This window comes from Zonotrichia albicollis, chromosome 6 (assembly GCF_047830755.1).
Source record: "Zonotrichia albicollis isolate bZonAlb1 chromosome 6, bZonAlb1.hap1, whole genome shotgun sequence".
NCBI lineage: Eukaryota > Metazoa > Chordata > Aves > Passeriformes > Passerellidae > Zonotrichia > Zonotrichia albicollis.
Window position 1 is genome coordinate 47,910,494 of NC_133824.1, and position 13,810 is coordinate 47,924,303.

The 13,810-nt window shown below is 46.9% G+C and overlaps 1 protein-coding gene across 2 annotated transcripts in view; it reads left to right on the plus strand.

The window, feature by feature from the left end:
• The window catches only part of PTDSS2 (phosphatidylserine synthase 2), a 29,753-nt gene that overhangs the window by 5,568 nt on the left and 10,375 nt on the right, over window positions 1-13,810 (plus strand). For both annotated transcript variants that reach the window (XM_005494801.3, XM_026797867.2), the window contains exons 2-5: window positions 2,888-2,989; window positions 7,487-7,569; window positions 11,989-12,056; window positions 13,536-13,670. In XM_005494801.3, coding sequence (XP_005494858.1) covers window positions 2,888-2,989; window positions 7,487-7,569; window positions 11,989-12,056; window positions 13,536-13,670 — 388 coding nt within the window. The remainder of the gene's footprint in view (window positions 1-2,887; window positions 2,990-7,486; window positions 7,570-11,988; window positions 12,057-13,535; window positions 13,671-13,810) is intronic.

Consider the following 13,810-nt stretch of genomic DNA (forward strand, 5'->3'; position numbering starts at 1 on the left):
CCTTTGCTTCGGGCGTGTTGCCCAAGCTGCTGTGTGTAATTCTAAGGGGAAGATTCCCAGCTTAGCTCTTTTCAGCCTCCCAGGCTCCAGGCCAGGAGAACATAAGCCTTTCCATGTAATTCCTGCCTTGCTTACCTTGCTGGGCTGTTCTTAGCTCTCCTTCCCCTGGTGTGTTATTTTAAAGTGTGTGTGGAGATGAAAACAATCCCCTTGTGCCGTTAAATTCATCCTGATCTCTCAGACGAGCCCTTCCTTCAGGAGAGCTGCTCCTTTTTCTGGAATTTTACTTTGTTTTTGAACTCCCAGGCTGTGAGGAGACATGGTGTACATCCACATTTCCTGGCTTGTTTTCCTCTCTGAAGTGGATTTGTGTGATGCTGTGCTCCCTCTCGTTGCTGTGTCACTGCTCTCAGCTCTCTGCCAGGGCTGCCAACTTGCTCTTCCCAGAAGTCAAACCCATCTCCAGAGTCTTTCATCCCAGCTCCTGCAATTCATGCTGTGCTGGAAGCACCTTTACCTTGGAAACCTGCTAGGAGGGAATCTGGCAGCATCTGGAGATGAGTGCTGAGCTACAAGGGAAGTGATGAGAGAGCAGCCTCTTGTTTCTCCTTAAGCAAGGCAGCTGGTTGGGCTTCAGGCTGGTTCCTGTGGCACCAAAAATAAGTGGGAAATGGGAAATGCATGGGGCTCCCCAACACTGACCCTTCACTGTCCCACAGGATCCTCACAGAGAGGAGCACAACTGAGTCACTCTTGTGCTGCTGGTAGAGGGTTCTCAAGGTGTTTGATTTTTTGGCAATTTATGGGATCTGAATGCATTGAAAAAGCAGCTGACTTGGTGTGGGTGCTCAGGTGGTGAAACAGCAAGGTGGGATTCCAGATTTGTTTCAGTGGCCTCTTCAAAAATAACCCACAATGTAATTATTACATATAATACATAATATCTATAACTCTACAACAATATGTCTAACTCTGTAACAATATAACAACACAATAATAAGTTTCAAAACCAGACAGCAAAACAAGAGATACCAAAATAGCCCGGAGTTCCTGTAACCCGTCTGGTGTTGTAGAAGCCATTCATTCCATGCACAGGTGATGGGTGTGATTGGAGCGTGGGCCCCGTGCTGCTGTCCTGCCTCCTGGGAGAGGCTGGATTTAGTGCTCCAGCTCCTGCAGGATCCAGGGCAGCCCCACGTGAGCTCTGATGGCTGAATCACCTGTCCTGGCACCTGGCAAGATGCAGCTGCCGAGCAGGAGCTTGCAGCTCCTCAGCTTTTCCCCGGGTTTGGGCACGCTGATTCCTTGCTAATTCTGGAAGTACTGGTGGGGCCTGGTGGTTTTCTGCTGGAGCTGGTGGTCTGTGTCCTCAGGAGCACGAGGGAGGAGAGCCTTCAATGCCAAACTCTGTTCTGGCAGGGGCAGAAGAGGATTGTGTCTGCTTATGAGGTATTGCCTGTGTGGGGTTGCAGGGGTGCTGTGCAGAACGTGGGGTTTGCAGTAGGATGGGATTTTTGTTTGCTAGCAGCCTTTCTTGGACTTTCAGAGCACTTTTAGGGAGTTAACAATGGAGTTGTTTGAAGGGAAGTCCGTGGATGGTTTGGGAATTCCAAGATTTGTTGTGGACTGTGTAACCTGAATATACAAACCTTGGAATGACATGGGATGGGATGTGAGCTGCTGTTACAAAAGACATGGGATGGGATGTGAGCTGCTGTTACAAAAGAACAAATAAAGAAAATAGAAATAGTGCCAAATATGTCACATATGGACTCCTTCTTTTACAAGTTTTCTCCTCCCTTCAGCTTCCTCTTTATAGGTGGGTTTTTTATAAGTTTGTGTTAAGGGGTGTTACCCTCTAAACCAAAACTCTTGGCATGTCCTTTGGCCTTACTTGGACAGAGTTCCCATGCTTCCCAAACGGGGAAGGAGTTTTCCAATGAAAACAGTAAGTGGCTTCTCATTAGGAAGGGAATTTTCAACTTGAAGTAAGAAAAGATGCAGACATTGTAAGAATATTCTCTGTGTGATGATCAGGGGGTGCAGGATGTGGGTGTCACCTGGCTGGGTGTGCTCTGCTCGCTCTCCTTCTGTAGAATCACAGAATCCTGGAATGGTTTGGGCTGGAAGGGACCTTAAAGCTCATCCAGTCCCAAGGGCAGGGACACCTTCCACTGTCCCAGGTTGCTCCAAGCCCTGTCCAACCTGGCCTTGGACACTTCCAGGGATAGGGCAGCCACAGCTTCTGTGGGCAACCTGTGCCAGGAGAATTTCTCCCTGAGTGCTTCACCAAAATCCATGTAAACCTGTGGGCTCCCATGGATGGGGATGTTTTACTGCTGTGGAACAGCCACCCAGCTTTACTGTCATGGCTGTTCCCACAGAAACCCCTTGTGCTAAGTGCACTGAAGCTGTAGGAGTATCTCTGGAAATCTGAGGTCTTGAGGTGGCATCAGAGTTCTTGCAACAGCAACTGTTCTCCTTTGGAGTTCTTTTTTTTTAATTTTTAATGACTAGTTTTTCTTGTGTAATTCCCATGTCTGGAGTGAATTCCCTTTGGTTGCTCTCAAGGGCCTGTTCCCTCAGCTGCAATTTTGATTAGTAGGCTGTGAAATAGAGCAGCACTGTCAGGTGTGGACCTGCCAAACCTGGGGAGACACCTGGAGCTGTTTAAATTTGGGTGTTTGCACTGGGTGCTGGTTTTTTCCAAGCTGCTGCTGATCACATGCAGTGCCACTGTAAGCTCTGCTCTCTGTGCTCTGCAATAGAGAATTCCTCAATATTCCTGACTGCTGGCCGTGGTTTTGGCCTCCTGAGGCTGCACTGGCAGGGTGAGATGTGAGTTTTCCTGCTGTTTAATGTCACTTTTCTCTGTTGTGAATTTCAGGAGAGCTCATACCCTGACAGTCCTGTTCATCCTCACGTGTGCGTTGGGCTACGTTACCCTGCTGGAAGAGACTCCCCAGGACACAGCCTACAACACAAAGAGGTGAATATCTCAGGAATATCTGAGTGTTCCCAGGTGTGTTCTGGAAAAGGGACCTCCAGTGACCCCTGAGCTCCCTTGTGGAAGTGCCTGTTCCCTTAGGAAGTTACAAAACCAGTCTGTAAGCTTCTCTGATGCTGATCATTGAATTCAATTTCTAATCAGTTTAGTGTCACTGTCAGGCCTGTGGCTGCTCTGGGGTGTGATTTAAAGCAAAATACAAAAAGCTTGCTAAAGCCTCCTGGCTGGGTTTCTTTGGCAAGGGTTCTGTTGCTGTTTCTTAAAATAGCTTTTTCTTAAAGATAACCTTTCCTTAAAATAACCATCACTTCAAAATGCTGGGGGCTGTGACTAAATTTTTCTGGCTCAAATGCTCTTTGTAAAATTGTGTTCAAGATTTCAATACAAATCTTTGTTTGTTGTTGAAAATTGCTGTGAGAATGTGTAGCCCAGAGGGAAGCTCTGGGGAAATAAGAATCAATCTTACATGTGTGGTCAATTCCTACTGTAATTTAAACTGATCCAATGTAGTCGAATTTCTCCCCTTTTAAAATACAACAGGGAAGAAAAAGGAGCTAGGAAAGTGATGTTTTAAAAAGCTAAATATGTTTTAAAGATATGCTGCAAAGCATCATTGCCAGAAGCAAGAAAATAATTGTTTTCTACCAGTATGGTTTCTTAAATATAATGAAATTTTTCCCCTTGCTATTGAAGGGTTTTTTCCCCTCTTTTTGTACATTTCTGAAGTGACTCAGGATATAGCATCCATTGTGCTGGAGATGCAGGAATTGTGGTATTTCCTGAGATAATCTTGGCTGTTGTTCTGGTGCTTACACAATGCCTGGGGGTAATGGCACTCCCACTGTGCCCCACTGAGAGCTGGGATTTCACATGGGGGTGACATGGGACAAGCTGGAAGGTGTCTGGAGCCGGGAAAGGTTCTGGAAGGTTGCTGTGTGAACAAATAAATGCCATTTTGTTCCCAGGCATAATGAGGGAGGCCAGGCTGGCGGGGTGGCGTGGCCTGGAATGGCCACTCACAGTTGGGAGGGGGAAGAGCTGAAAGAGAAGTGATGATGCATCCTTAGGGAGTAATACAGAGCTAAGGTGACTCAGTGGAATATCTCATTATTGAGCTTAGAGCCTCGGCTGCCTTAATCAAAACAAACCCAGGGAAGATTAGTCAGCAGGTGGATCTTTCTCTCAGGAAACACGAGTTGCTCTGTGCTTATCCAGTGCCCAGGTGTTAAAATCAATTTACAGCATCGTGCCAAGAAAGGGGCAGCAAATGGGCTTTGCTCACTGCTGCAGCTCTGCAGGGTCTTGGCACAAAAATCCTTGAAAAGGAGCATCCTGAGGCTTGGACATGAAATATTCCATGTTTTATGTCTCTCTGGATGAAAGGAGGTATTTCAGAGCAGGGTAAGATGAGCACAGTGTGCATCAGTGGGATTATTATCACAGAATTTTGCATCCATAATTTAAAATTCCTTGTCCTGCCCTGGTGTGGGGCTGTGTTGTGCTGCAGTTCCAGCCCCAGCCTGCACGAGGCTGTCCCTGTGTGCCGGTGTTCCTTGGGAACACTTGGTGCCTGATGGCCTGGGGGGGTTTGTCACCAGGGAGCAGTCTGGAGCTGTCACGGGCTTTTATTTCCACCTGCTGCACACCGACAGTGGAGCAGTGTCTGAAATACTCACTTCCAAAGGCTCCAGCCTCCTTTGCTCCCATGCCCTGCCTGAGGTGTCCTTGTGAGGTGCTCAGAGCAGTAAATTTGGGTGAACTGCCCAAATTTTCTGCCTCTGTGCTCCCTGGACTGGAGTTATGGGATGGTCCCACCTTCCCCCCTATAAAATCAGGATTTTGTCACCCTAAAATGCTCCATGCAGTCACTGCAGGAGCAGGGTGAGAGGTGGATTTGTGGGATCACTCACAACAGAAGTGATGGACAAGACCTGAGTGAGAGCAGAAACCTCTGAGCTCACGGGGTGTGGTGTCCATGGCTGAGATTGGTGTTTGCATCTGTCACAGGACTTGTGTCCTGAAACAATTAAAGCAGGATTGTTTGTTTTGTTTTAAAGATAGCAGGAGCTTTTTCTGTGTAAATGTAGTAAGAGTTCATTGGGATCACACACGTGGTCAAACTGCCCCCGGTGTAAGAGCTGTGGAGCTTTGTTAGGCAAGGAGAGGTTGTGCTGTGAACGTGTCTGGTTGTGAGAGCTTTATTCCCACTGTTCTCCGAGCCATGGGATAGCTCATCCTGACTGACAGCTGTGACATTCTCCTCTCTTCAGCCTGGACTCAGCTCCAGCTCTGAGTGCAGCCAGATAAACACTGAGCACCTCCTCTGCATACCACAGGAGAAATCCACGGCTCCCAAATATTTGGAATGCTCAGCAGGGTGTCTTGGGGGCAAAAAAAAAGTTCTTTTTTTCAGCTTCAGGGCTGTGCATTGAATTTCCAGCTGGGAAATGTCTCTCCTGAGAAGATTTTTTTTTTACACAGCTCTTGGCAATCCCTGCTTTCCATGGGGACAAATCCAGGGATGTGTGCGTTTGCATGCTGATCTCCTGCTGCTCTGGCTGAGCACCCACAGGGAAATGGAGGCTACAGGAGGCCAGAGCTCTCTTCAGGGCTTGTGGTGCCCCAGGGGGTTGTACCAGCTGTGCCAGCATGGATCCAGCCCGGGAGGGCACAGGGAGTGGGAGCTGCCTCCTTGAATCCCAGGACAAAGGGCCGTGCACAGCTCCTCATTGTCCTGTGTGTCTGAATCGACTCTCAGCACAAACAAGAGTTTGTTTGTTTGTGCTGATGGAGCTGCTGCCAGCCTCTCCCTTTTTTCTTTTTTTCTATTTTTTTTTTAATTTGGTGAAGTGTTAAAATGTTTCTTGTGGGCACATTTTGCTGTTTTGTGCCTTCCTGATTTGCTGCTCAGGAAAATCCATTGGCTGTGTCCAGCCAGGTGAGGAGAGCAGAGCCCCTCTCAGGTGCTGGAGCATTCCTGCCTCAGGCCAGGCTGCTGCTGAGGCATTGCAAGGTAATTAATGAGGGTAAGAGGGAAAGTTTTGTTACCACTGAGAAAAAAATAATAAAATTGAGCTGGTGTGGTTATTTATGAAAATTTGTGATTTGCTTCCAAACTTCTGCAGCGAACTTGAAGTTAGTGAGTGTATCTGGATGCCCAGCATATTTCAGCACAGCAGCTCTTGGGCCAAGAGTGGGGTTTAGAGGAAGGAGCACAGCTGAGCTCCTGTGGTGATTTGGATCCAGGATTTGAGTTCCAGCTGTGGAATTGAAAATTGGAATTCCAGCTTTGGAATTGGGACCCTCCCAAGGCCAGAGCAGTGGTCTGAACCCCTCAGTTCATGGCTGGGCTTGTCACACCACTCAGGACTGGAGCTTCCAGATGCAGCCAGGGCCTCAAAATGCAGAATATTCTCATTATTGGAAGTCAGGTGAAAGGGGTTTTGCCCTCCAGATCTTTGGAAATCCCCATGGAACTGTCTATTCACAGATCCATTCAGCACCTAATTCTGGTGTGCTTCCCAGTGTTTAAAGCAAACAAAATTACTGAGTTACATCTGTTAACTAAACCTCATTTTTATTTTCAGAAAGCACAAACATTTATACTCAGAGGTGAATGTTACAAAATAGTTTCTGTAAATCCTTTAGTCTTCTGTTTTGAAAGGTTTTTTAACATGTTTAAAGCACAAACAGTCTCCTGTTGCTTCTGGTTTGTAACAGTTTCTCTCTGGCAGCAAAATTACTGGGTATTTTGTGTGATTTCTGCAGGCTGAGCCATTTTATTTGCAGTCAGGGGTTGCATCATTTTCTGCAAACATGGGATGAGCTCTTTGCCAGTTGTCCATCCTTTCAGCCAGCTCTTAAGCAGGTGAAATGAGACAGCAAGCAGGATCCAGTGGGAGTTGAAGTGCAGTAAAAAGAGCACTTTGGATTGCTTTATGCCATTTAATCCATTAAAACTAAAGGAACATGCCCAGGGTCGTAGATCTTTGGTATATTTGGGCTTCTGGTCTGATCATTTATTTTTATTTAAAATCTCTGTTATGTTCCTTAGACTCTGTGTTATGGTTCCAGCTCTTGAAATAGCAGCAGTGCTGGTGTGGTCTGGAAAGCTCCTGCTTGTCTTTAATTGGTTGAGAAGCTGTTTTGGAGCAGTGACAAGTCTGACAGCTCCTTTTTAAATTCCATGGAAATGTGGTGGAGCAGTGAGAGCTGTCTCTCTGCTAAATCCTCTGTGTCTTTGTGGGAATAAAAGCTGCTCCCAGACACAGGGAAGTGTTTGACTTGCTGTGATCCTCAGCCTTTTTTTTTTTTTTTTTTTGGCTGTTTTTTTTCTGCATGGTGCCTGGATCCATTTAAAAGGGACACATTGAGCAGTTAAAGAACAAGGGCCAGACATTTCTTTCATCAGAGAACATAATTTGCAGTCTCAGGAGGAGGATGAGGCAATAACCCTGAGTGCTCTGTTTTTCCTTGCAGAGGAATCGTCGCCAGTATTTTGGTTTTCTTGTGTTTTGGGGTGACACAAGCTAAAGATGGACCATTCTCAAGACCTCACCCAGGTAAATTCACCTTGCTGGGCTGCCTGCTCTGGGAGGGAGGAGGTAAATGTTTGTGTTGCCTGGAGAGCAGGTAAGTTGTAATTTCAGTAATCACAGGTTCCTCAGCACTGCACTGATCGTGGAGGCTCCTCCATAACCACCCTGCTGGGCTTCCATGGAGCCTGCAGATCTGTGTGGATCTTCCTGATGGAGCTAAAAAGCTCTGTGAGAGCTGCCAGGTTCTCAAGCCTGAACTTCCCCTGTTTATCCTCATTTGTTTTCTCCTCTCTGTGCTGGGACTGCACTTGTGACCTTGTATCCAGTGCAGGAGCACTTCCTGAGCTCCATCTCCATTTTCCACGGGAGATTAGAGGCCCTTGATTATGATTTTACAGTTTTCTTGTAAGACTGGAAGTCTTGAAAGCACAACACAAACCTCTTCCAGGTAATGACATAGCAGGTGAAACATGAAAATATTTAAATGGCTTTGATGTCTTGCCTGTTTTTAGGTGTGAATCGTTGAAAGAGGAAGAATTAAGGGAATTCATATAGGCTTAAATAATATTCCTGAAAGCACTGGGCTCTCCTACAGCCAAATAAAGCTGGGGTTTATGCCAGGAATTTAACCCAGTAGCCACCCCACAACCCCCAGCCAAAGCAGGTGTGGTTCCAGAGCAGTGCCCTCAGCACACCTCTGCACACCTGGGGCTTTATTAAATTTGCCTTTCTTATTAAATAGCAGGTGTTAGTCTTTCATTCTGTTCCAGTTAATTGTGATCCCTTCTGTAAAATCCCTTGCTCCTTTTGAGGACCCCAGTGACACTTGGGTGCACCCAGGTTTTGAGGGTTTGTCTGGGCTGATTTTATTCCCTAGAATAAAGCAGGGAAAATTTGGCTTTCAGTCTTGCCCCCACTGTAACATTTGCCCATAACATTCTGGCTTTGTTTTGAGCTTTCTGCTTTCAAATGTCCTCTCCAGAGCTGCAGGGTTGTTTTGGGGATTTCTGTGATGATGTGATGCTTCCCAAATTCCTGGTTCCAGAGCGTGGAGCTGTGTTAGGAGCTCCTCTGTCACTCCAGTCCCTTGGGATCATCTTCTCTGCTGTCCCTGCCTTCCCTGCTGTGTGTCATTAACCTACTTTTCATTAAGGCCATTAAGGAAACTGATCCCAGCCACTACCTTAGTGGCTCCTGTCCAGACTGGTGGCTTTATTTCTTTTTTTGGTTGCCTTCTCAGCATTCCCAGCTTTAGCCAGGGGCTCATCCAGCTTTGCCATTTCCCTGCTGATTCCACACAGGCCCCTGTTTTCTCCAGTTTAATAATTTACTGCATGGACAGACACCAGTTGCCTCCCTGTAATTCAGAATTGTAGGATTGTCATGGAAATATGTAGGTATGACTGTTCAGACAAGGCTTTACCAACTTGCCCTGCTTTTATCCCATTTTCCACTGGTTCTATCCAAATCTTCACTGCTTTAGCCCCAGGGGAGCAGTACAGTGCAAGGGACAGATCTTAAACTCTGCTTGAGGATCCATTTATTCATTGGTGGGTGAATAGCCAAATTTGGGGAGCATTTCCTGGTAGAACTAATCCTGGACAGAGCCAGCATCAGTAGCCTCTCTCCTCAGGATTTGCAGATAAGAGATATCCTTCCTTCTCCCTGCCAGCTCCTCTCCTGGAGCTGCTGCTGTGGGAGCCCAGGGATGCTTTATTGCCTGTCAAGATAACACATCCATGCTGTCATTCCAAAGAAATTTTCCATGACAGTTATTAATGCCCTGAGAAGCAGCTTTTAATATTCCCAGCCTTCACCAGGAGTTATTTTGACTTAATACAGGCTGTGTGACAGGATGGTCAGGGAGTCAGTTGTGAGGGTCTGGAGTAACCTGTGGGATTGAAGGAGCAGCTCCAGGGCAAGTGTTTTCCTTGGGCAAACAACCCAGATTTTTGTGTTTTTTACTCATTTAGCCCCTCAGGCAGAGTGGGCCAGGCTCTGAGCAGAAATAGGGAAAGGCTGGTTGGATTCAGCTTGCTGGGATTCCTGCAAGGCAGCAGTTTAATGTTTGATCCCAGGATTCACTGGGTTATCAGGTGTGTCAATGATTAGTGGGCACCTCCTCACTCAGGAGGAAAGCCCCGATTGGAGGGAGGCAAAATGGGAAGTGAATTAAAGGAAAATGAGCATTGGAGATGTGCCAAAAACAACCTTACAGCTAAAGCTGAGCCTGACCCAGCAGGAGGGAGAGCAGTGTTTGTACAGCCTGGGAAACATTTGGGGTGCAGGCCCTGGGTGTGTTCAGAACCTCTGGGGGACCTCTGTGAGCTGGGGAGAAACCACAGCACTAAATCAGAGCCAAATCTCCATTTTTAATTTTCTTTTTTTTTTTGCTGAGGCTGCTCAGCAGCTGCCACAGCTCTGTGTACAGAGGGGAATTAATTTAGATTTAGATTTCTCTGCTTTCTGTGCTACATCACTTTCAGGACCAATCTGTCACTTTGCTGACTGTGAGCAGTGTAAAATCTCTGGTGTGAGGTTTATGGGTTAGAAAAAAAGGCATTTTTTGCTATCTGGCAGTGACATTTAAAGGTGGCAGAAGTGTGGTGGTGAAAGGTTAATTTTCCCTGCTGGCTTGAATGTGGTGACAGTTTGGGAAGAGAATCCTCTCTTCCAAATAATCCTGTGACAATGGAGGATATTTTTTTTTTGCTGTTTGGTTTTTCCTAAGATGCATTTTGGAAAGACAAGTGGGTGAAAGCTGTCACAGAGCTCTGAACTGCTGCTCTGCAGGCCACACCTGCCTTTTCTATTTTCCCTTTTTCTTTTTTATTTCCCAGAAGTGTAAAATAGGTGATTCTGATGAAATTGATTTAGCAGGATTGCTGCAAAAATGTTTCACCTTCCACATTGTGGCCTCTTTTAATGATGGTGTCAGAGGCTGCTTTTAAAAATGTGTGGAGTTTGTTGATATTTTTGATTTTGCTTTCTTTCCCCTTATTGTTTATTTGTTGTTTTGGGTTTTTTTTTTAATAATTTATTTCCTACATGACGCTGAGCTGGATAAAGACGTGTTTTGGGAGAAAACATCTCCTGAGGATCTCCATGGGGAGTTGATTTGGGGTTCTGAGCTGATAACTCTGTTTGTAAGCCTCTGTTTGTTTCATTCTTGTGTAATTTATGCCTGGCCCTGCTTTGAACATCAAAGTGCCTACATTGCATTGGAATTAACAGAGAGGGTCTTGTTTTCCTGGGAAATCCTGCTGGGATTCCTCTGCATCTCCCCCAAGGACCTGAGGAAGGAGAGCTCCATTCCAGGAAACACATAAAGGCAGCTCTCATCCTGAGAGTGCTGTGTGGCATTTCTGGAATTTCAGTGTCCACCCAGAGTGTTGTGAGTTTTGCTCAATTCCCTTGTGTGGAATTTCTGGATCTGGGTAGGGAGAACTGCTGGAGCTGGGTCTGTGCCCAGCCTGGCTCAGGGCAGGAGACAGAAATACTGAGGGAGTTGAGAGCCCAGAGGTGTCTGGATGGATCAGGGGCATGGATGAGCCCGTGGGGCACAAACCCCCATCCAGGATGGGCTGTGACCCAGGGCTGAGCCTGGCAGGGGAGCTGGGAGTGTGCAGACACTGGAATTTGGGCACCCTTTGGCTTCAGGTGTGTGCACATCTGTAATCACACATCTGGGGAGGGCTCCCAGCAGCAGCTGAGCTTTGCATGGCATTTCTTATGGACAGGCCTTGCTGAACCTTTGGTCTGCTTGGTTTTGATGTCATTGCAAGTAAAAGTGGAGTTATCTTTGGGGTTTTGAAATGCTTTCTGCCCCTGGGGACACGACCTTGTCCCCAGACCAAAGCTGGGCTGCTGAACACGACTCCAGCCTGCCTGGGGTGTGTCTGTGCAGCCCAGGTCACCTGAGAGCAGGGAGAAAGCTCAGGAAGGATCAGGTTCTCCTTCAGGGACTGCTGGAAAGCACTGCAGGTGGCACGTTCCTTTCCTTCCCCTTCCTAACTGCTGAGTTTGTTGGGTTGGAGTGTGCTGGACCTGGATCCCTTCTCCCACATCCAGGTCAGTGCCTGAGCAGTTCCCGCAAACTGTGTGGGAGATGGAGATCCTTTCTGGTTGTATCCCTGAGGGAGGGAGGGTGGGGAGCACTGTGCTTGGGAGCTGGGAGTTGTAATTCCATGGTGGGAGCCTCCCTTGAGATGGAATTGGTTTCCTGAGAAGCTGTGGCTGCCCCATCCCTGGAAGTGTTCCAGGCCAGGCTGGGTGTGGAGCAGCCTGGGCCCATGGGAGGTGCCCATGGCAGGGTGAAATGAGTGGGGCTTTCAGTCCCTCCCAACACACAGCATTCCAGGGTTCTGTGATACTGAAATTAGTGAATAATTAATTTATGGCTTGCCCCAAACTGCTGCTGACATCCCCTGTGTCTCTCTGCAGCTTACTGGAGGTTTTGGCTGTGTGTCAGTGTGGTCTATGAGCTCTTCCTCATCTTCATCCTCTTCCAGGTAAGTGACTGACACCTCCAGCTCCTAAATGCCACTTCATGTGGGGATCAACTCCTTTGTAGCGTTTTCTTTTCCTGCTGACTACAGGAGATGCTGGTTTTGGTGAGATGGAATCATTAGGCTGTTTAATGAGACTGTGAGGCTGAGGGAAATGATAATATAAAAATATTTCACCTGTTCTGACCTCCAGTCACCCTCAGCCTGGGGTGGACACTGTGTTGAAGTGGTTTTAGATGAGCTGGTGAGGGAATTCATGTTGAGCAGCTGGTGTTTCACAGTCCAGCCTCTGCCCTGCTGGGCCATGTGTGACTCAGGGGGAATTCACCTGGTTTCACCTTTGGAGATATCTTTTACATGGAGTGACAGGTTCTTTGTAGGTGTGGGGGTTTTGCAATAATCCAAAACTTCACACCCAGCTTTGTGTGGTGGCAGGAGCTGAGGAGGAGGCTTTTCATAGAAAGATGTGCCCTTGGTACTTCCAAATGAAACATTTTACCATATCTTGTCCTTTAGTAAACTGAGAACTTCCCCCTGACTTGGACAATTCTCAGAAGTTAAAATTCAATATTTTGAGACTGTATACTCATCAGGCAGCTCTAAAAATCGTTTTCTGTGAAAGAAGGATGGGGAATTTTTTTTTTTTTAAAAAGTTTTGCTTCTAGAGGCCATGTGAGCTAAAGAAAATGGGACTGGCCACCCTGATTTTTTCCAGCCATCCTTGAGCATGATATTCCTGAGGAGCTGCAGTCAGACTGACTGATTTTTATTGGTGTTTTTCTGAATTCCAACAGAAAAGCCTGGAATGGCTTTTCTTCCCTGTGGCAGCGTGTGGTGTCAGCAGAGATTTAGTGGTTAAGGAACTCCCTGCTGTTGCTCAGCCCTCCACTAAAAATACATCATTGCCTTGCCCAGGTTTAAATAAGGTTAAATTCTGCTGAGTCTGCAGATGGCTGAACTTCCTGACAGCAAATCCAAGCTTGCTCGTGGCTGAAACTTGTCCCAGAGTTCTGCAGTTTATTCTGTAATTTCATTATTACTCAATTAATGCTGGCTTTGTCCAGCTTTGCTGCCTGTCACAGATGTTGCAGGGTCGAGCCTTGACCACAACACTGAGTGATTCCACTGGGAAATAAATGCTCAGCAAATGTGGGGCTGATTTAGTGACCAATGAATTCACATTTTGGTCATTTTGATAATTTCTCTTTGCTGTTTGCATGGGACCTTACTGGAAATGGGTGTTGGGAAGGATGAGCTGGGGAGCACAGAGGAGTGGCTTGGGGTAAAGCGTTAAAGATCACTGATTTTTCATCTTTAAGGTCATTCTGTAGCCATTTTTTCCCTTAATATTTAGGATTAAAGGCTCCAAGTCAGGTTGGACTTTATTTCAGCAATTGTTCCTCAAGGAATTCGAAAAAGGGGTAATTCTTAATTCTTGATTGTGTGTGAGTGCCTCAGGGTTCCTGGTTTGTGTTCCCGCAGACGGTGCAGGACGGGCGGCAGTTCATGAAGTACATTGACCCTCACCTGGGGGTTCCTCTGCCTGAGAGGGACTACGGGGGCAACTGCCTCATCTATGACCCTGGCAATGCAACTGACCCCTTCCACAACATCTGGGTAAGGAGCAGACTCACTCAGGAGGCTGCTTTTGGGTGAAAACCCACTTAACTGAACTCTTCAGAGTGCACTTGTGGGTCTGGCTGAGTGCTGAATCAGAGCACAGCCTGTGAGTGACTCTCCAGCCTCTTCATTTCCCT